Raw genomic sequence first — 22,073 nt, 5'->3', positions numbered from 1 at the left:
TCAAGATATTAATAGCACCAGACAGTCCTAGCACATTTTATTAATTATATATTCACTCTATATCAGAAGCCTTCTAATTGCGGACTAACTGTATTCCAACCCATCAAGAACCACCCTTAAAACCCTCTGTCTACTCACAATGAGCAACGCATTTGTCGCAATTCAACTTCATATTAGGAGCTTTTATCTACCGCCTCACATAGTACCAGCTGCGGGACTGTTAGATTACGGATTACATGTGCAAGAGGAAGAGTCCGTCCAGTACATCATAGCCTTCTCTCTAGTGGACAAGACAAATACTTTTGATCAGTTCCGTTTCAGTGTCCGTTTTGACCTGGATACTTGCGCCCGCGTTCTATGAACCAATAACACACATGCGAAAGCTCCCACCATACATTTGCGCTTGACACCTCAGCTTAAGCAGCCTCAGAAGAAAGATGTGCATGGAACTGTCAGTGACGCTGATTACATGTGGCTCTAGCAACATGCTGCTCTCATGCAACAAAGCAGGATTCCTCGTCCTCGTGCGATCTTGGAGCTATGGAGGGGCGCTGTACGAGAGCACAGGGATTAGGGTCGTGGATAAGTGTCCCTAAGAAAGTTTGTTGCTATTGGGACAGATTGTGACTTCGTGAATACAATCATCGCAAATGTATTTAAAGAGGGGGGGAGTAAGAAAGTGTATAGGTCAAAGGGAAATATGAATGCCACCAGGAGCTCATAAACGTCGTATACTGTATAATAAGCAACTGCAAGTACCGTCAGGAACTCCAGGAGGAGATGAAGCATTTTGAATCGATGTGAGGCATTTATGCGCGGCAAGTCTGTAATCCCATGTAACTTGGACTGAAGCCGAGACTCTGTTGGGCCTTAGCTGCAGGCTTGCGGAAGAGGTAATTGCTGGAGACTATTGCGCCATAACACTACCATCCCATCCTCTTTCGTCCATGATAACGATTGATAACTGATTACTCAGCCAACAACTCGGCAGGTGTTTATACCTTGTGGGTCATACTACCTAGATCACTGGCCGGAGATAACAGTTAGCGCAGAATATACCTGCTAAGAAGTGAGGTGATCATAGCGGCAGATGGGATCATACTTGCGTGCTAGTAATTCAATTCGAGTATTTAGATGCCAACATGCCTCGTGCTTACAACATAGAAGAAAGTGCATCCAAGATGACAAGGGATAGTGAGGCCAATTCCTCGCAAGAGCAGGATATAGTCAGGCCTCTCAAGTCATGGAAAGGCTACATTTGGGACACATGGGAACTACCCAGCGACCAGCGTTGGCTATTGTTCAAGCTTGACGCGTTCGTGCTAACATTTGCATCTGTGTGCCAACATCTCACCTTACCCCAGGGGTGTAATTACATTTGGCTGATAACTACAGATTGGTTATTTTCTCAAAAACCTGGACCTTCAAAATGTCACAAATGCGTACCTGAGTGGCATGGAGGAGGATCTGGAGATGTTTGGCAACCAACTGGTGACAAGTACCTCTATTTTCACAGTCGGCTATGTTATTGGTCAGATCCCGGCGAACTTACTGTTGACTCGCATTTCGCCTCGATGGGTGATTCCGTCGGTAAGTAGTTCATTCCCGTGTAAATCTCGATCGCAGCCTTCAGTGGACACTAATAGTTGCGCAGCTCGAGATTGGCTGGGGAATTGCAACTATGTGTATGTCAAGTGTAAAGTCATACAAAGCTCTCTACGCGCTTCGATTCCTGGTAGGGCTTTTTGAGTACGTTGGACACTTCTCATATTATCTTTCTACTCGCAGCAGTCTAATCTCGGAAATAGATCTGGGTTTTACCCCGGCATTCATTATCTTCTCGGGTCATGGTACACACCACAAGAGATTGGCAAGCGCGCAATGATATTTTGGCTCGCCGGCTCGGTTGGGAGTTTATTCAGTGGTTTTCTTCAAGCAGCTGCCTACACGAACTTGAACGGTGTTGATGGCCGGGCCGGCTGGCGATGGCTGTTCATAATCGATGGCATCATCACGCTACCGCTCGCCCTGGCCGGCTATCTCTTCTTCCCTAACCTTCCACAGAGTGGCAAGAAGACTTGGTGGATAACTAATGAGGAACATGTTCTCTCTGTCAACCGAATGCGGGCGATTGGGCGTGCTGGAAAGGAGCCGTGGAGTATGGCTAAGTTGAAAAGAATCTTGTACAGCTGGCACACATATCTACTCCGTACGTGATCCACTGTCACGGTCGACGTTGGTCCTTTATCTAATCAACCGATTCAGCCATGATATACATCTTGTGGAACAATGGATACCCACAGGTCGGAATGGGTTACTGGCTGAAAAGTTTCAACGCAGACCCCCCTCCTGTCCCGGGCAAGTCATACACGGTGGCTGACATTAACAACTGTGAGTTCATTCAAAACAATATGCCAGGCGAACCTAATGACTTCAAGTACCATTGGTCACGACGGGTATCTCTATCTTCGTGTGCTTTATTTGGGGTTTGCTCTCTGATGGTCCATGTCGGGGATCACGCTGGCCCTTTATCCATATCGGTGCCGTTATCACGGTAGGTACTTTCGACCCGTACGCCCAGATTTGATCGGCGGTAACATTTGTCAAGCTTGTTATGTGTGTTCTACTGCGCCAGATGCCTCTCTATATCAATATCCCTGGGCGCATGGCCGTATATTGGCTCAGTAATATCGGGGTAGGTCCAAGTCCTAACATGTCAAGGCGCGATCTTCAGCTAACTGTAGTCTCAGGTTGGTGCTGGTCCACTCATCCTGAGCTGGATAAACGAAATATGCTCAGCCGACACGGAGAAAAGAGCTTTGATTGTCGCCATGGCTAATGATCTTGCCTATGTTGTTCAGGCAGTGGTAAGTCTCCTTCCACCGGATAATCATATCCACGAAAGGGTCTCATGTTCAACTCTGCACAGGCACCGAACTTCGTGTGGAAGACCACAGATTTCCCAGCTGCCAAGAAAGGCTATCTTTGGTCCATCATATTGCAGGTCTTACTCAGTGAGTGTGGTGCATTCCAATGGGGTTTGTTTCAAAGGGCGAAGGATAGCGACTAACTCAAGTCACCAGTGGTCGTTACTGCCACAGTTCAGTTCCTGCTTTGGTGGGATAGAAAGAGGGAAACTCGAAGCCACGAGGCGGTAGAGCCGATTGCGGATTATGATGCAGACTCAGGTCTAGCAAGCTCTAACTATGGCTCGGTGGATGCGAAGAAAACTCCCCAAACCCAAATCACACCCGTAAGCTCGATATAGTGTAATTTGAGGATACTCAACCTCCAGATATTCTGTTGAGGCGTGTTTTACAGCAAAAACTTATATAAAATAGAAAAAGATACTTATTATGGTTAAAATATTTTCTTAGTATATTTTATTATAAGTACAAATTATTCCTGGCATGGCTTAACATGATCAAAATAGAAAAGAATTGCTTCTGTGTTTAGTGCTAGACCACACTGAGTTTATTTCAGACCAGGCTAAGCTGTAAGTCCGCCTTGCTGTCTTGGGGGAAAGTCATCCATCAGGCGATGGATTCATCCCGATCGGTGTCCAGTCTCAGGCCGTGAAATTACAGTAGCAAGCTGTTGACTTTCGTCAGGTACACTGTCAGAAACAGATAATCTCACTATTGATTACTCTTTCATGCTCTCCCGAGCCATGAAAGGAGTAGCCTTTATTTGTTTAAGTTGTGATAATACAGCTAATCTATATTTTTATCTATTCTTTGCTCTTGAGTTACTTGCTGGTCTCAATTAAAGATCAATAAGTTGTGATAATTATAGTATAGTGAATTAAATGGATGGGACTGTGAACTAACACAATTTCTTGAGATATTTCTATATATATTTATAGTACAGATTAATTCTTAAAGAATGAGTTGTCTAATGATAGGAGAGTCTATTTATATATAATAGAAAGGGTAGAACCGATATTGAGGATTTATAACAATGATACCTGTCCTGTTATGTTATTCTATTACATTTTATTAGAGTTTCTGAGAGCAATTTAGCTAAATAATAGACATGTAACATTATGTAAGAAAGGTCTTGCTTATCTATATCCGAAATCCAGTCTTTAGGTATTGATTTATCTGCATAAGAAAGCTTTTTCTGGTTATGCGGGTGGTTAGGTATGAGCATATACTTATCATTGGGGCTACGTCTGTACATTAGCTGACAATAAATGACCCAGAGATCAAGTAGTGCAGTCGGCCGAATCCAGCCAAACCCTGGATCTTATGTAGTATCAGCCTAACTAATATACTTAGCATGCGAGTCTAGAGCCTAACCTCGGCCTTTAGCTATGATAGTTACCAGATTTGCCCGGAATACTAGAAGGCAGGCATAGAAAAACATCATATCGTGCGACCGACACCGCAGCATTCCCCACTTTTCTACCCACTGGCTGGTTTTAATATATTATTTTTCTTTTTTTTTTTCAATTTCCTGTGTCTCTCGATCGAACGCTTCTTTTTTTTCACTCCTAACACGATGGTTCTTCTTTTCATCGCAACCCTTCTGCTCACTCTTGTAACTCTTTCTCTACATCTCCCCGGAGACGCATGCAAGCAAATCTAACTTAGAACTTAGTATCTTACCACTCTCATTATCTACAATCTCCTTTTTCATCCTCTGGCCAGCTGCCCCAGTCCTATACTCTAATATAGATTTGCTACCTCTTTCTCCTCACGGGTATCGGCGGATAACTTCCCCTTCGTATCCACGACTTCTACGCTCAATGAAGTGACATTGTCTATCGTAACAGAAGCGGGATGAATATTGTAGACAAGTATATCGCACGCCACCGAGATCAAATCTCCCATGGAAGCCAGATAATGAGGGTAGACAATCTTGTAGCCGTGCCAGCGGGAAGGTGTTGGGAGAGCATGGCATGGCTGTCAACGACCAGCAGCGCGATAAGATACCGAGAAATACCAGTAGCAGGTGACGTGCTAGCCCAGTTTTGTCGGTCGCCGCCAACATACTGTCTCCACAGAACCAAGATGCCGGATACCCACGATCTCTATCTGTTGCCTACCATCAATGGGACTTAGAAAGAAAGAACAGATCAATCTACAGGCGAGACTGCTCCCTGGAGCTGAGAGAGCCTGGCTTACTTTATCTCAGCCTCTGAGGAGAGACGTGGCCTTAAAAAAAAACTGCCCAACCGCGAACAACCCGAAGTACGCATACATACCTAGCCTTAGGAGACAAGAATAATGACTGAATCAGCGTCGAAAATACTTTGGCGGGTGACCTAGTCCTCTCCGCAGCCCACTGTGAGACTACGCTAGGTTTGTTTCACCCCCAGCGAAAGCCATCCTACACGAGAGAATATATCGCACATGTATGCGCTGCTTCCAGTATGCAGTAACGTAAATTAAGACGCCAACAATTGTTGGGTGGGTTCCAGGACCAGTTAGACCAAACAACACGCCATCTTGACCTTTTTTTGGAGAACAGCTCCACATATCAATTACTGATACCTCATCATAAGTCGCCAGGAAACGCCAGTAACGTCTGGAGTCCCGTACTGTTACCAAGAGGGCCAGATCACTGGTGGATATACAACTTTGTATAGGTTGCCGGAGTCAGCCCCTACTCCCTGATGGGTTCCCACTCCCCAGTCAATTCCTACTGGGTAGTAGGCTCCTATAGTTGGGTAAAGTTTGCCAAGGGTTTAGCCCCAATCTTGTTTGTGCTTGGCTAGGCAGGACCTCGGTAATTTGATGGCTTCTGCATTCCGACCTGAGTATTTCCAGCTATAAGCGAGATTTGCCATACACTTCAGCGAGGCCGGATGGTCCGCGCCGAGGTTCGCCCTGCCTTAATCACCTACACAAAGAACTGCTCAGTCAACTCGCGGTGGCCTTTGAGGTCCAAAGTACCTTCGCGACCTTTGGACAGTGTTTCTCCCAGCGTTATTTGAGCCTAAGGCTTGCTACAAGAAATAAAGAAACATAACCCTGCAGTACATACGTCTTGTATGAGCGAGGAACTGTGTTCATTCAGTAGATCAGTGAGTACATAATCATGAACATGACTTCTGAGCCAGAAAACCTTCTGCAGGGAACCGGTGAAGAATCCCCACTTCCCCGCCTCCCCCAACTGCAGTCCTTTTATCCGCCTGCCGTCCTTTTAGCCAAATGTAGTCCATTTAGCCAAGTGCGGTCCATTTAGCCAAGTCCAGTGCCTAGATTGGTGGCTACACAGGAAACGCACGACTGTAGACACAACCATAGAACTGTCCCTGGAAATAGGCTCGAGGTTGTGCAAGCGTTTAAGATGATGCGGCAAAATACATATGACTTTAGCTGCTGGTCGTGCAGGGGAAAGGGATAAATAGTCTTTTTCGCAGAATATAAATAGAGGGTAGATCGGGCTGGCAGCAATATTGACCAGCACAGGGCTTCTCTTCCAGTTGCATACATCCATTCCCCAGCATTCAGCTTTCTTCAATCATCATGAAGGTCACTACGGCTTTTGCAGGTCTTTTGGTCACGGCACTCGCCGCTCCTGCCCCGGGACCTGTTCTGGTGTCGCGAAGTGCCGGTATCAACTACGTGCAAAACTACAACGGCAACCTTGGTGACTTCACCTACGACGAGAGTGCCGGAACATTTTCCATGTACTGGGAAGATGGTGTCAGCTCCGACTTTGTCGTTGGTCTGGGCTGGACCACTGGTTCTTCTAAGTGAGTGACTTTATTCTTTAACCTAAATCTAGGATCTAACGTTTTTCAGCCCTATCACCTACTCTGCCGACTACAGCGCTTCTGGCTCCTCTTCCTACCTCGCTGTGTACGGCTGGGTCAACTATCCTCAGGCGGAGTACTACATCGTCGAGGATTACGGTGATTACAACCCTTGCAGCTCGGCCACAAGCCTTGGTACCGTGTACTCTGATGGAAGCACTTACCAAGTCTGCACCGACACTCGAACAAACGAACCGTCCATCACAGGAACAAGCACGTTCACGCAGTACTTCTCCGTTAGAGAGAGCACGCGCACTTCTGGAACGGTGACTGTTGCCAACCATTTCAACTTCTGGGCCCAGCATGGGTTTGGCAATAGCGACTTCAATTATCAGGTCGTGGCGGTGGAAGCATGGAGCGGTGCTGGCAGCGCCAGTGTCACGATCTCTTCTTGAGAGATAAGTACCTCATTAGTCAGAAGATATCAACGCGGAGCTTTGTCCTCAGGTGGTGGGATGATCGGATCCGGGCTCTGGCGGTTACTTCGAGGCTGTTTATGGTAGGGTGGGGACGTCTGTTGGCGGCTGCGTTTTCAACTTGCACAGACAATCAACTCTCGTTTTCTATCTCATGCTTTTCCTCGCTGTTTCTCCTATCCAACGATGATATATTGCCCAATACATATTATCTATATACAAGTTGTTCGATCGCAGTAGTCACACCGCGCAATTTATTGGGAGAATGGGGATGCGGGGTCTTGCGACGTCCTCAAACGAGGAGGCAGTCGCCTGTTTGGTATACCCCTGTGTGCCAGCAGTGAGACTGTAATTGACTGGTCTAAATGTGAAGCAGATTTTTTGAGAACAAGGCTGGCGGATCAAGGGATAATCTTCATGTAGGAGACGTGATAAGTTCGATTGTGTGCACCAATAGAGAGGTTCTGCAAATTATAATAATATTATTATGATAATAAATTCTGCCTGGCAGAACCTAACTAGGAATAGTATTGATTTTATTATTAATAAAGCTATTCAACTCTTTAGGAATAGGATATTCTCGACAATTCTTAATATATTAGCTGTTTAATAGATATTAACTGCTGTTTCTGGATACCTGCAGGCAGTTATATAGTCCAGTCATGGAATACCTACCCGAAAAGAATAAGATAAAATTATTATTATAAGAATAAAAATTAAAATTATCGAATTCCTGGTAGTATAGGCGAATAAAAGTATTTATATAACTTGAAATTATTAATAATTCAATATATTAAGTTCTTATGTAGGGTTTTTTTTTATAAAGTAGATAGAGATCTTTAATTACTAGATTCCTAGCATGGTGCTAAACCTGTTATATTAGTATTCTTGTTATATCATTATTATAATAAGAATACTAAAAAACGTAACCCACGGTTAGACGGCCCACACGGTTAGGCGGCCTGTCTGGTTATCCTATATAGAAAATGTCTTTTTGATTCTTCTATATCTTAATCAATACTAAGTTTAATCAGTTCTAACTTCAAACATAGATAATATAAACCTGAAAAAAATGATATATAATTTAATCCAGATTTTTAATAATTTTTGTTTTATAAAATATATCAATATATATGAAATTACAGATAAAATATAAACATTATAATATAATGAGATACTATTCATATTTATATAGATTTTTGAGATGTATTAGATACTTATTTATATTATTTATAATCTATTTAAGTAATATTGAGTCTTCTAGTCTTATAGTGATTGAGATATCTTATATGTAAAAAGAGTCTTTTGTATAGTATTACCAGCTGGGCTGTCTAACCGTGGGTCACGTTATGGATCTATTGCTTAGTCAAGTAACAGATTATGTTTTTATTTTAGCCAGTATCAATTTCTTTTAGCAACTTATTATTATAATAACATTATTATAATAGTGCAGAACCTCTAATACGAGCTACGGTTCTGCTTTGAATTTGGTTCAGGAGGTGCGAAGTAGTGATCAGTCATATGACTCCGGTTGTATCATGTGACTCGTAGCACAGCATGGGTCAGGTGATCTGTGGGGTCGCAGCCATTGGTGGATTATGTTAATAAACTAGTTTGTCACTTCCGTCTGCAGGCGTTTCCGCCTCCGCTTCTGATATTTGCACATCCGCGCAATAAATATGACGAGTAAGCGCAGTCTCCATTATAGTTTCGTGTCAGAACCGCAAACAAAGCGGCAGAAAATTAGTGTTGCTTGCAACGTTTGCAAGCGCAGGAAGACCAAATGCGATGGCATTAGGCCAGGTGGGCTCTCTCCTGCAGATTCTCGCTCCGTTCGGAACACGCACTCACTCAATGGGTCGTTCAATCAGTGTGTGGCCCATGTTCTAGACGAAATAATGGAGCGATAGAATGTATATATCGGCCTGAGCTGGTTCACGGTGCATACCGAAAAGAGTAAGTTCTTCTTGTGGACACGCTGTAGGAGACGCAGCGCTAAAGCAGCGGCGTTAGGAACAAACCGGACGGGGATGACAACAAAGTGGGTTTTGAGCGTCTTCACTGGCTGCCAGAGTGTCGCTTGCTCATCAAAACTCAAGGCAGCGAGAACCTCTTCGTCCGAACCCGTCGATTGTGCCCGTTCCCAGCCAGATACTACAGCGCCTACAGCTTCGGTTACGTGGCGCTCCATTTCGACACATGGAACACCCGCAGGAATATCACTTCCTCATGAAGAGCTCCCTTCTGTACCTAGCGAGGGCCTCATAGATGCATCGACGGGCTCACAGTTTGTGCGTCAAATTGAAAGTGCAACGACAGGCACTTCGGCGTCGAATCAGAAACCTAACAAGGAACTTCAAACGCTGCCTAGATTGCCCCTGCTAGTGGAGAACAGAGTCTTTTACGAGACTCTTTTTGTTCTTCCAACTAGAAGGGTGGCTGATGACTTATTCACAAAATACTGGGAGCACCTTGATCCTATCTTTCCTTGGTTAGATCAGGGCACAATCACCGCAAACTACGAGATGGTGTGGGGAAATTCAGCATTGGACATGAACGAAAAGGCATTTTATTGCATCCTGAACCTGATATTTGCGACATCTTCCATGATCGGTACGACCGACGAAGTTTATACACACACTCAGTGTGCAAGTGTTTACTTCGACAGAGCGAAACAGCTCATGTCCTTTAATCTTATGGAAATGCATAATCTGGACGTCATTCAAATCTTCCTCCTCTCTGCTGTATACCTTCAGCACACGAACTTGGCTCGAGAATTCGTACAGAACATCGGTCTAGCTATTCAAATTGCCAGGATGTTAGGCGTTCAATCCTGGGAATCTTGCCGACTACTTACTAACAGACATGAGCAAGATCTTGCTATGAGAGTGTGGTTTGGATGTATTATTATGGACAGGTACATGGGGCCTGCAACCTACACCGAAATTAAAACCTGACCTCTTACTAGGATTGCGGCCATGACCTTTGGATCGAAACCTCAGATCGGCCATGAAATTGTCAAGAAATCTGCTGTGCCGCCTACTTTTGCTGCTACCCAACATGCGCGACGTCCAGATAACGCCTCGAATATAAATGCCGAATTCTATCGCGCTTTCTGTCATCTTCATGTTATACTTGGCGACATTTTGGAGTCCTTCTATCCTTTGAGCAGCGAGCCTCCGTCTTCTGCTCAATTTGGGGCATCAATCCCAACGGAGATAATTGATGTCCTGGCTCCGCAGAGGCTCACGGATTTATTTCGAATCGAGTCCGATTTATCGGCTTGGCATTCCGGCCTGCCCTCGCAGCTGCAGGTGGATGTTGGCCGAACAGACTCCCGGATGACTAACGTACTTCATGCTCGGTGAGAACGGGTATTTCGAACTAGTGGAATACCCTGAGCTGACTCTTTAAGATATCTCTGCGTTAGATTACTTTTCTTTCGACCGTTTTTCTTTCAGAGTTGCAGGCCCAGGAATCGGTCACACGAGAATAGCAGCGGCCCTATTGATGAGCAAGTCATTCAGATAGTGATCAAAAGCTGTCACACCAAGTGCATCAGCTCTGCACGAGATATCGTGAACTTTTTCAAGGACTTGAACAACAGGCAGACTACTACATCAGACAGGAACACATTTCCGTCCCATTGGTACATCATTTCTTGTAAGTGCAGTCTTCTGAATTGTAAACTTCCCTAAAATAGACAAAGAGCTCATGCTAGAAGATATCTATATGGCTGCTACTGTTCTTATTGCGGAATATCTTTGCCCTGTTACCCAAGGCCATATCCCGATTTCAGAAATCGATGATCTATTAGATCAAGTCGACGACATTCTCAAAGGTTGCGAGCCTTCCACCAATATTGCTCACAAGTGTCGGGTAACACTGAAGCAGCTCAGTGCAATGGTCAAGTCTACAAAGTTTGAGATAGTTCGGCCGCAAGGACTGGAACCCAGCAATCCCACTGGCGAAGTTTCGTTAGAAGACTTTAGTAACGACTTTGATCCTGACAGTCTTGTCATGAATCCTCTTGATTCATACTTCAACTGGAATGACTGGCCTATTTCCCTGGGCGATATAGCCGATGAATGGCCAGGAGATGCGTTCAGAGTGCCGTTTTAGTTACATTTTTGGAAGTGTCCAGTTTCCAGCTCGTAGGTAAATATCCTAATAAAGTCTATTTGTGCTAGAAGTTGCCAATAGTACGAGATGGAGGTACTAATATTGCTGAGAGAAAGTAAAAAGATGGAAAAAGAATAATTGAATGATTTACGTCCAAGGATAATGATTTCGTAGAGAACAACACCTGAGAAAGTTTCTAAATTACTTCATTTCGCTCTAACCCAAAAGGCTTCCGTGCGATAGGCGACGCTGAGGAACCAACATTATTCCCTTCGTGATAAAGCGCAGTATAAGGATTGGGATCCTCTTGCTGTCCCCCAAGTATGGTTCACCTCGCGATGCTTCGCTTCATCCATCCGAACATAGAGCAACAAATCAAGCATCTTCTGTTTTCCCTTTGGCATTCTGCAATCTTTGACTGCAATCTCCGGTGCTGGTAGATCGTCCCATGCGTGCAGCTTTCCAGCTTGGAGTTCATGGATTGCAGGTGTAAAGGTAATGACAGCTTCTTCCTGTAGGTATCCGACGAACCGGTGACATGTTTTGGGTAGAACGAGATAGGAGACAAAGAAGGCATTAAAAAAGAGGCTCTGCGCGGCCAAGACCATGAAGCGCATGAATATACCTGGATCTGCCAGTTCGAGGAATGTCAAGAGGTGCATGCGCTCGTTGTAGGCTTCTTCAATCAAGGACTCAATCCTGCAGTTGTGTCAGTCAGCAGCTTCTTGTGTAGCTACTTTTAACATTTTGAAGATATTTTATTTTTTTTCCCTCGCACTGACCATCCAGGATCCTTCTTCATCTGTCTAACACTCTTTAAATGTCGGAGCATGCCGCCCACCATACCGGGCACCCTGCAACCGATTCGAGAATGGTGAAACTAATAAGTGGCTTTGTCTCAGTCATCTCAAACTTGTCTACGACTTCTTTTTCCCTTCAGGATTTCGATACCCAGTCACAAAATCAGTGTACCATCGAAGACAACGTACCAAGCCAAAGGCGACCTTATCAGAAAGACACTTAGCATTGCCATGAGCCACAGTGATATCAGGAATCTCTTTCTCTGTATAGGTTTTTTTTAATTGTCAGGGAAGAGCAGAGAAGAGCAGACACCAAAAAAAGAAAGGGAGATAGGTGAACTCATATTGGGTGTTTCCAGACAATGGCCGTCTTCTTGATTCGGGTTGATTTTGTTGGTGGTGATTGCAGCTTGAATGATAAAGGAGTGGAGGTAGCAAAGCCCGCTTGTCCAGCAAGAAGTATCGGTTGTGTTAATTTCCGTGGTCTGCCTGGTTTATTGCGCAATGAAATGCGATGCATGTTTGGAGGATGTATTGACCTACTTCGCCCTATCGGACTGAAGAGGACGGCATTCGGGCGTATCATTTTCGAACTCGGCAGGGATGGTAGAACCTTGGCGAGAAGATCTAATATATTCAGTGTTTTTGTAAATGTGGTTATAGCAATATATCCTTCAACGGAGGCTCATAACCACTGATGTCACCCCCCGTTTCCTCTCCGCATTGAGAAAGCAACATTCTGCACGACCAACTAGGCTTCAGGATGGAGTCATTTTAATCTCCTTCCGACCTCCTCTACCCTTAAGAGGCACGGCATGCCGAGCATCGGAATACCGAGTTAGGAAGCGGAACAAGCCAAAATGGACATTCCGGCGGTACTCCCGAGGTCAGTTGCGTAAGGGAGTTACATACAATACGGGGTCGCTCATGTGTGAACGCCTGTATATAACTCTGCAAAAACCATTGTTTGTATCCGGTTTTTTCCGCATTACTTTTTCTTTTTTCTTTTTTTTTTTTTTGTTGCGTTGACCTCACTCAGTCTGGACGACGACGAAGTGGTTGTCGAGCCCTTCTCGCAGAATTGCAAGGGAACCAGAATAAATACCCAGCCTCATGCATATGGAACGTTTAGTATCGCGTGGGGGAAGTTCAATTCAGTAGAATGGCCGCTTAATGGGCCTTTGAGGAGGAAGGCAGTGTTGCAGCTTACGGTGCACATTGCATCTTGAGCCGCCCCGACTCACAGCCCCCAGTAGAGGCAGATCCGTCAAAGAAGCCTCTAGTTGATTTAGGTATGTAAGCGCAAGTTCACATGGACGTCCAAATACTACTATCTCGCTAACTATTCGCGAAATGGTACCAGGCACAGGGTCGGGTTCTGTGTCTCCGCTCAAGGATTTTGATCCTTCCAAATACAATGTTGCGTTCATCTCGCCTCGAGACCATTTTCCTTCACGCCTCTTCTCCCATCTTGTGCTACTTGCATGCCACAAGATCGGTCTCCTATGGAGCCTATTCGTAGGATTTTGAGCAACAAACATGCTTTGGTGAAGTCCTACAAATCCAGTGTCTCGAGAATCGACGACCCAAACAGTGGTCCACCTTGTCTCGAACGATAAAGTTTCGTTCGATTTGCTTGTGATTGGCATTGGTGCTGAAAATGCTACATTCGGTATGTCTCTACCTACTATAACCGTCCACCAAATTTTAATGGCAACGATATGTGACTTTGACTTGCAGGGATCCCCGGGGTCAAGGAACACGCATGGTTCATGAAAGAGCTTCAGGATGCGCGTGAGATTAGACAGCGTGTAATAACCTGCATCAAGTATGCTTCTCAGGGGCAGAATAATCGAGACTGCCGCGGAGATGAAGGACTTTTTCAAGAATGATATATGATGTGACGCGATTTGCCAGTTCGGAATCAATATTTTATTGCGGGAGACTGTCTAAGGGCCGCCATCTTTGGTAGAAGTATGTTAACAGGCTAAATATGTATTGCTGGGTTCTTCAAATAACTTTCCTTCAAAAACCTTAGGCTTCTTGCCACAATCTATGAAATTTTTTGCTTCAGCCGGAGGGTAGACATCATGAAAGGAGTATAATATATATACCAGCATAGAAGTTAGAACACGCACAAGTTGGCCTCTGTGCGAACCAGACCGCACAGCCAAATCATGATTAAGGATGGTATCCATCTGTCGCGTGCAAGATGCTATTTTTTGCCATGCAGGTAGAAGCTAGGCCATCCCTTCTAATCTCTTCTGCTTCTCACCCTTCCACTGCTCATCGCATAGAGCCGCAACTCCTATCAGCATGAAGGGAGCAAATTCTTTAGAAGAGGGAATGCCATAGAACCGATACACTGAGGTCTTAACCCGTCAGCACCTTAAGGAATGAGCCAACAGGCTCTCTAGATGACGGACACCTGATGCTTGGAGCTCTGGGCTGCTGACTATAGTTGTAGTTATATTTTCTCGAGGAAGACATATTTTGCGTGGGAACATCATAATCAATAGCACATTGACCTTCTTCGTATATACACAAGTCCAATTAAGGGCCGTTCGCTGCAATTTGTTGTGAAACTCCACTAGGTAGAGTCATACACATTTCAGACACTGTGTAGCCTTTTGTGTTGCTAAATATCGGTTTTGTGGGGGAAGAAAAGAGCGAACACACCCATGATTGTCAGACATCAGGTGACGCATCACCTACTTAATGTCGGAACCTCCACGGAGGCGGAACCGGAATGTCAATTTGTGGTTAGATAGGTATTCCAGCGTAACGTCCGTTCCGCCTCAGTCGTGGACACAAATCAGGACTACAAAGCTTGTCAAATTTTCTCGGAACGCCGAGTGAAAGTGTCGGCTTCCGGGTTTGGGCGAAGCTTACTTCTATCGTCGAGAAATGTATATAAGATGCCTCCCAGACACCGCTGGTTCACTGCAATTCAGCATCGCTAAATAGAAAGACAACGCAATCTCTAGACATATACAAATATTATTTACTGGGGTTCCAAAACAATGCATCTCCCATGGACACCACCTACTATCGGCTCCAGGCCACTTGCACTCCTCGGCGCGGGTGTCTTGGGCCGTCGAATTGCCTGTGTCTTTGCCGCAGCCGGGTACAACGTCAATTTACGAGACCCGTCTCTCAGCGCACAACAGGCCGCCGTGGATTACGTTACGCAAAATCTGCAAACGTACTCGAAGCTTTCCAAAGGTAATCGCAGCTTCGGCAACTGTCGCGCGTTCTCCGACCTTGAAAGTACTGTGCGCGACGCCTGGTTGGTCATTGAAGCAATTCCCGAACGTATACAGATGAAGATTGATATCATGAGCGAGCTGGACAAGTTAGCACCGGTGGATTGTATACTGGCCTCCAACTCCTCGTCGTTCAAGTCGCGATTCATGGTCGAGAAAGTTGGTGCACACAGACGGCCATTGGTCTGCAATATGCATTTCTTTATGCCACCAGAAAAGCGGGCCGTCGAGTTGATGACTGACGGAGAGACCAGGCCTGAGGTCTTCCCATTTCTGACAAAAATTCTGGAGGATGTCGGCATGGTTCCGGTAATTGCCCGGCAAGAGTCCACTGGGTGAGTTGGGATCGATCCAGAGTGAACCGTGCTCCTCTTCTCCGCAGGGTGCGAGGCTAATATGAGCCAACAGTTTCGTTTTCAATCGCCTCTGGGCAGCCATTAAGCGCGAAATTATAGCCATCCTGGCCGAAGGAGTCTCAGAACCGAAAGAGATAGACAAGATCTGGGTTGAGATGTTTCAGAATGCGACTGGGCCTTGTGCATTTATGGATCAGGTTGGCTTGGATACTGTTGCATTCATTGAAGATCATTATATCAAGGAGCGCCAATTAAGCTCTACCTTGGGTGTCGACTGGCTACGCAAGAATTATGTCAACCAAGGGAAACTGGGAAACAAAAGTGACAAGGGCGGCCTCTACCCCCCTCAAACCGCAGATGATTCTTCGAATTCGCCCACAGTCTACTTTCTCGATATTGGACTTGGTTCAATTGTACAGGATCTTTCGGCACTTGGAAAAACGGGTCGCATCCTCCGACGAACCAGCGATGGAAAGTGCGAAACACTCATCACCAACTTGAACTGCCCTGACGGGCTTGACTATTCACCCTCTGTGGGGCGCATTTTCTGGACAAACATGGGACTCAGACCGGCCGCAAACGATGGCTCCGTCATGTCTGCCAACTTGGACGGCAGCGACTTACAGGTCGTGCTACCAGATGGCGCAGTGCATACCCCCAAGCAACTTGTTGTGGACGAGACGAATCAAAAGCTTTACTTCTGCGATCGAGAAGGAATGCGCATCCACCGGTGCGACTTCGATGGTCAAAACCATGAAATCTTGGTGTGCAGGGGAAAGTTTGGTACCGAAGAACAGAATAACCAGACCCGTTGGTGTGTTGGAATTACCATTGATGAGAAGCGCGGCAAGTTTTACTGGTCTCAAAAGGGTCCCTCAAGGTCGAATCAGGGACGCATTTTCCGCGCGAATATAAAAATGCCTGCCGGTGAGACGGCTACCAACCGAACAGATATTGAAACTCTTTTCGAGGGACTGCCTGAGCCGATCGACCTCGAAATCCACACAGAGACTGAGACACTCTATTGGACTGATCGCGGGGAGCATCCCTATGGCAACACATTGAACCAGGCGTCCGTTGGCGCCGGGGTATCTCATGTAAAGATATTGGCCCGTCATTTTAATGAGCTTATCGGGATGAAGATTGACTGGGCAAACCGGCAAATTTACCTCACTGACTTAGGGGGATCCCTATATAGGGTTGATATGGATAGTGCCAGCAAGACTGTCCTCCATAGCGACGAAGGAAGCTACACTGGTATCACTTTGGTTTGATGGAGGAGCATAATGTAGGCCTTTGGCCTTTCTTTACATTTTAGCTTGATGGGGTGATTCAAATTAATTTAAACATAGAAATAGACTGTAGCTTGTTACGTTGGATATATACTGTGATTCTTAAATCTTCTTCCCCTGCTTGCTCTTTCCTTGTGTAGAGACTTCTTCCCTAATAATGTTGTAGGTTCTTAAAATAGCAGGAACTTGGGAAATATATCCAAGGGGGCATCTCCTGTATTAACAAATAGAGAGCCCCCAATTGCATGTACAAATTTTTGGAAAGGAAGATCTAATGGTATTTTCTTTATAGGTAAAGCATGTTAAGATTTTTATAAAATGAGCTTTTCTGCAATTCAAACAAGTTTGAAATAAATCTTTTACTTCTACTTTGGAAATTTTCACTAATTTGGATATTTTCAATATTTAAATTACTCAGTAAGAATAATGCCAGTTCCTTGGTGTTGTCAGGGGGTGTGCCACAAGATGGAATTATATTGGGCTGATCGAGCGGGGTCGTGAGGCTGAGAAAGTCATCTGCTAGCAGGAACTGCTTTATAAAAGAAAGTCTCATTCAGCAGAATCATTCATCCACATTATCCTTAATAGCTATTCTTTGCAGTAACACATCACGATACATTACGCCCTAAATAATCATATAATTTCATCTTTCCCTCGAAGAATATACAGTGGAATTAGAGTGGGCAATGGCCAGATGTGACCATACAGCCTTGCTGTCCGTCTCTCACCAAGCTGGCGGCTTTAGATTGGCTAGCTTCCCTAATCCAACACTTCCCAAGCTCCACTGCGGGGTTGAAAGGAAGACGTTCTCCACCACTGCTCCCAAAGCGGAATGCTTTCTGCGCAAGCCTAATTCCCTAACAGTCTCCCTCTGGTCCACTGACTCGAATAAAATGGTCGGGGTGCCCAGTCGATTTGCCGGATGTGCGACGTGTCGCAGGAGGAAGAGAGGCGTATGTCGAACCCCGGGCTGCTACTAGTCTCTCATGCTGATAGGTCCCCACTGGGAAATAGTGCGACCGCAAGACCCCTTTTTGTACCCAGTGTGTCCAAGCTGGGCTCCTCTGCGAGGGATACTCTCGTAATCATTCGGTCTGGATCAACTCCACAGATGGCGAGAATCGTAAATACACAAAGGATACCGGCAGCGTACAATCGCGTATACGCGGGGCCCCGGAAATTACTCTACACCAATCGCTGGCGGGAACTGCGCGAGAGGTAATGTACGTTGGTCTTTATCTCTCGGCGTTTCTGCCGAACGGTCGCCTTTTCTCCAAGGAGGCAGCGCAGATATCCTCTGCCGGGTGGTTAAGACATCTAGACAAATTATGTCAGCCTGAGAAGACTCTCCGCTTTATCACCCTTGCTCACGGGCTTTCAATGCTGGCTACGAGAGACAACGACAGCCAGCTGAAGCTCAAGGGTGTCCAAGCACACAGCATGGCGCTGCAGGAAATGAGCACAGCCCTGCGGGATCCACAAAGGGTCACCGGCGATGGGATTTTGGCCGCTATTCGGCTGTTCCGCTTTTATGAAGTAAGCTGTGCTTCCCGTGAAGCCGGTCAAGTTACTCATGCTTCTCAGATTCTCTATGGCGCCGAATCCAGTGGTTCAGATAAAGAAAAACCCATTCTCCAAATCAGGGGCTACTACGCCCATACTGACGGCGAAATGGCCTTGTTTATGAACAGGGGCTGGCAAAAGGAATGGAGCGAAGCAGGAATGTACTTACTTGTAAGCGGTCGGATTGTGTCCGTAAGTCTTTCCCCACCGATTTTCGTCAACGGACAGTCCATGTTCACTAGTATATGTGTAGTTCATTCTAGGCGTGGGACGAAGAAAGCGTTCGCCCTTCAGCGACAGAGAATGGATGTTAGCACCCTGGAAGAACAGAACAAAGTCCCTACTTGACGGCCTGAGTGACATCCTGGTCCAAGTTCCGGCCTTATTGGAAGAGCTGGATGCCATTAGAGCATGTCCCATTGCGGAGCAAAGTCCCAATGCCTGGGACAACTTGCTCGGTGAATGTATCCGCATTGAGCACCTGTTACATGCCTGGAAGGAAACCATGGGAGACCAGCTGCAGAACTTTGACCACACCAAATCAGGTCATCCTCTCCAGATGCCACGGCTAGACAGGGACTTTGCACTGTTGCATATAAGCTGCCTCTATTGGAGCTGCTGTATCCTCCTATACACAACAATCCATATGGCCACGATCGAGGCGCATCAGAGTCTAAGCGTCACATACTTCATGACTATTCCCTTTTCTGCACCAGGATACCCCAACTACCATAATGAGAGAAATCCGACATTACACACCCACAGGATACTGCACACAATTTCTCTATCCCATGGGCCTTATGCCGGTGGCTATGGGGCACTGTGTTCAACGTTTCCACTAGGCATGGCACTCCGTTATTTTGCGGTGGCCCATTTTTTCCCGCACGAGGGTGGCATTCCAGGAGCGCACAAGCTTTTACAGGGGTTGCTGGCACAACCTTTCATGAAGGCGTATACCGCACGTTTTGTTAGTCATCTACATAATGTTGACGTACCGGGGCAATCTCTAAAAGACACAGCGGGATGGCATGGAGTAGAACTGAAAATGAGAAGATGGTGGTTTGGCCCTATGCTTGACCACAACCCGGGTGCTACATAGAAATGTACGCTACGGTCGCGCACAATAATGTCCATGAAGCATAGTTCGTTCTTCGATATAGCTCGGCGTACTACCTGACAAAGCTTCTCCAACCAATGAATATTTATATTGAAGATGGATAGAGCGCGTCTCTGCTTCCATACGGCGTATCAATCCTCTGTACTGTGTATATATCTAATCCCAATTTTGCAATGACTTTGTCAGTGCGCTGCTATTTTCATCCATCTAGTGAGATGCAAGACATATACGCCGCCACCTTGCTCTGGGTACATACGCATCTCCATGCCCTAAAGTATTCATAAGTCCTCTCCTACCACGTACTGCTAAGGCCATTGATTCAAAGTATTACTTCATCATGGCTACCGATTCACTTGCTCGTTATATCATAATGGTAGCACCATCGTGACCTGTGACTACGGCGGTCATCGCCATTATATAATGAAACTACGGGCTTCCAAAGGAAGCTACAACTTCAATGCTTTACTGGGTTGTATCTATCCAATGCGGTCTTCCGGGGTTTGTGCTCGCCAGTCTGTTCATTAACTTCAGTGGTATTAATGCTGGTGTTGTAACGATGGCTGCGCCCTGGAGACAGCTGGATATTCTTGAAAGTCCTATTTGAATAATAATATAAAGCTCGATGTGTTTGTATATAATTCGGCTACTCTCCTCGGGTCATCAAAACTTCAAGTATTATTGGGCACACATTTGTTGTCTCTAACACGGTTTTGTCCATGCTATTATCTTACTCAGCTTGGTGGATATAGTTGGTTCTGCTGTTGTGGCTATAGTTCTAGCTGGAGAGGTATTCTGACTGTGACGGTGGTGGGACTTTTAGTTATCCTGGTCCTTGGACACCGGTATCTTGTGTATTATTATATGATGAATATCTAACTCCAACAATTCTGGACTCGTGTGAGAGACATTTGGGTTAATATATGGTTCTGCTATTCTAGCCATTTTTGCTAACAACTAGCTTCATGTCCTGACTATCACTGTCAAAGCTGTATATGAATAGCACATTTTAAATATTCTCGTTGTGCTTACATACCTAAACTTTGAAGCATCAAAAGCTATCTGTAACGCGGGTCTCCTGACAACAAGCTCGAATGACCTGGTGGGGCTTTGTACGGGATGAAATAATATCTTTTCCTCTTGGCACCTGCGGGCTATTCCGCATCAGGAACCAACATGCACTTGGCGGATTACAGATCGACATGAATACGCCTCATCTCCGAGAAATAAGAGCTTAAGGGTCCGGTGCAGTTAGCCCCATCAAACCTCGTAGTCGCCTAACACTTACTTTAGAGAGTGGAATCCGTGCCAAGCATCCTGTTGAAATCCTCACCAACGTCCACGCGGCCGTGAGTGGAGATTTAATTCCGCTATCAAGGAAGCATATTATGACCCAATCTACACTTCCAAACTTTCCGCTTCCCACAGACCGGGACATAATGCTTAAATAATAACGTATGGCCGGATTGATTTGCTTGATAGGGGAGGTTGTAATGTTGTCCAGGCTTAATAACCTGCAGTCACAGTCTTTGTTAAGCGCCGTTTGTAGACAGCTGGTCCCGTGGGTTTGATGGAGCAGTACTCTACAGTTTTAGTACTAGAATTAAATCATTATTCTCTGCCCCAGTTCATAACTTTGGTTTTGAATTATGTCATTATGTGTCATATAGACATGAAGGGACTCTTTCATTTGGAACCAGCTTCTTCGGTGACTTGTAATAAGATCCACATCACTATATACTTCCATTCCATCGCATACTCCTTGGTATATGCTTAAATGATATATAACGGTTTCTTTGTGTTTTGTAGCTAATCATTGTTCTTCTCATCGAAGCAGATATATAAACCAGCCACCAGTGCCATATCCACACCAGGTGCCACAGTCACGTTGTAGGTGTCCTGGCCAAAAAGAATATGACGAGCGGTTAAACGTTTCCTGGAAATGCGAGCGACTGGTTCTCCAGTACTTTCATTCATGATATGGGCAGCACGATCGTTCCAGTTTCCTTTCATTACCAAAAAGACTTGCTTGCCGTACCGGTCTGTATAGGTGGCAGTGGCTTTCGACCCAATGACTATAGCTGTTAGTTTAACAGTGGGACTGTGTGTAGCGGTTCTTACATTTATAACTGCTCCTGATCTCGCATATCTTGTTACCACTGGGATCTTCCATCACATATGTGGTATGAACGTGCATATGCTCCTTGCGAATGTCGAATAGATGGTTATGATCCATGTCTTCGACTTTCTTAACGCTTTATTATTTTTTATTAGGGTTTAGGGTTTTATTAGGGTTTTAGGGTTTTATTAGGGTTTTAGGGTTTTAGGGTTTTATTAGGGTTTTTAGGGTTTAGGGTTTTAGGGTTTTATTAGGGTTT

General features: G+C 45.4%; 7 protein-coding genes across 7 annotated transcripts; 5 read left to right on the top strand and 2 right to left on the bottom strand.

Moving 5' to 3' along the window:
- Positions 1-1,142: 1,142 nt before the first annotated feature.
- On the top strand, positions 1,143-3,268 carry AtWU_03352 (allantoate permease; the record flags this gene model as incomplete). The annotated part of the gene is made up of 10 exons (XM_035498464.1): positions 1,143-1,337; positions 1,396-1,590; positions 1,655-1,749; positions 1,809-2,209; positions 2,266-2,391; positions 2,439-2,554; positions 2,609-2,695; positions 2,751-2,867; positions 2,930-3,014; positions 3,084-3,268. 10 exons carry the CDS (start codon positions 1,143-1,145, stop codon positions 3,266-3,268), a joined length of 1,602 nt encoding a protein of 533 aa, XP_035354357.1.
- Positions 3,269-6,476: 3,208 nt separating this feature from the next.
- On the top strand, positions 6,477-7,161 carry AtWU_03351 (glycoside hydrolase family 11 protein; the record flags this gene model as incomplete). Its single annotated transcript, XM_035498463.1, has 2 exons — positions 6,477-6,706; positions 6,756-7,161. 2 exons carry the CDS (start codon positions 6,477-6,479, stop codon positions 7,159-7,161), a joined length of 636 nt encoding a protein of 211 aa, XP_035354356.1.
- A 2,051-nt stretch (positions 7,162-9,212) lies between these two features.
- On the top strand, positions 9,213-11,304 carry AtWU_03350 (fungal specific transcription factor domain-containing protein; the record flags this gene model as incomplete). The annotated part of the gene is made up of 4 exons (XM_035498462.1): positions 9,213-10,099; positions 10,151-10,546; positions 10,652-10,845; positions 10,886-11,304. The coding sequence occupies 4 exons, from the start codon at positions 9,213-9,215 to the stop codon at positions 11,302-11,304; spliced, it is 1,896 nt and encodes a 631-aa protein (XP_035354355.1).
- A 263-nt stretch (positions 11,305-11,567) lies between these two features.
- Positions 11,568-12,148, bottom strand: AtWU_03349 (alternative oxidase; the record flags this gene model as incomplete). Its single annotated transcript, XM_035498461.1, has 2 exons — positions 11,568-12,003; positions 12,087-12,148. The coding sequence occupies 2 exons, from the start codon at positions 12,146-12,148 to the stop codon at positions 11,568-11,570; spliced, it is 498 nt and encodes a 165-aa protein (XP_035354354.1).
- A 2,979-nt stretch (positions 12,149-15,127) lies between these two features.
- Positions 15,128-17,000, top strand: AtWU_03348 (NAD(P)-binding protein; the record flags this gene model as incomplete). Its single annotated transcript, XM_035498460.1, has 2 exons — positions 15,128-15,705; positions 15,779-17,000. 2 exons carry the CDS (start codon positions 15,128-15,130, stop codon positions 16,998-17,000), a joined length of 1,800 nt encoding a protein of 599 aa, XP_035354353.1.
- A 911-nt stretch (positions 17,001-17,911) lies between these two features.
- On the top strand, positions 17,912-19,680 carry AtWU_03347 (3-hydroxyacyl-CoA dehyrogenase; the record flags this gene model as incomplete). Its single annotated transcript, XM_035498459.1, has 4 exons — positions 17,912-17,971; positions 18,033-18,554; positions 18,603-18,773; positions 18,835-19,680. The coding sequence occupies 4 exons, from the start codon at positions 17,912-17,914 to the stop codon at positions 19,678-19,680; spliced, it is 1,599 nt and encodes a 532-aa protein (XP_035354352.1).
- A 1,824-nt stretch (positions 19,681-21,504) lies between these two features.
- On the bottom strand, positions 21,505-21,931 carry AtWU_03346 (DUF567 domain protein; the record flags this gene model as incomplete). The annotated part of the gene is made up of 2 exons (XM_035498458.1): positions 21,505-21,770; positions 21,817-21,931. 2 exons carry the CDS (start codon positions 21,929-21,931, stop codon positions 21,505-21,507), a joined length of 381 nt encoding a protein of 126 aa, XP_035354351.1.
- Positions 21,932-22,073: the final 142 nt, after the last annotated feature.

The sequence above is a fragment of the Aspergillus tubingensis genome, assembly GCF_013340325.1.
Source record: "Aspergillus tubingensis WU-2223L DNA, scaffold_5, whole genome shotgun sequence".
Taxonomy (NCBI): domain Eukaryota; kingdom Fungi; phylum Ascomycota; class Eurotiomycetes; order Eurotiales; family Aspergillaceae; genus Aspergillus; species Aspergillus tubingensis.
This window is presented reverse-complemented; position numbering and strand designations above follow the sequence as displayed.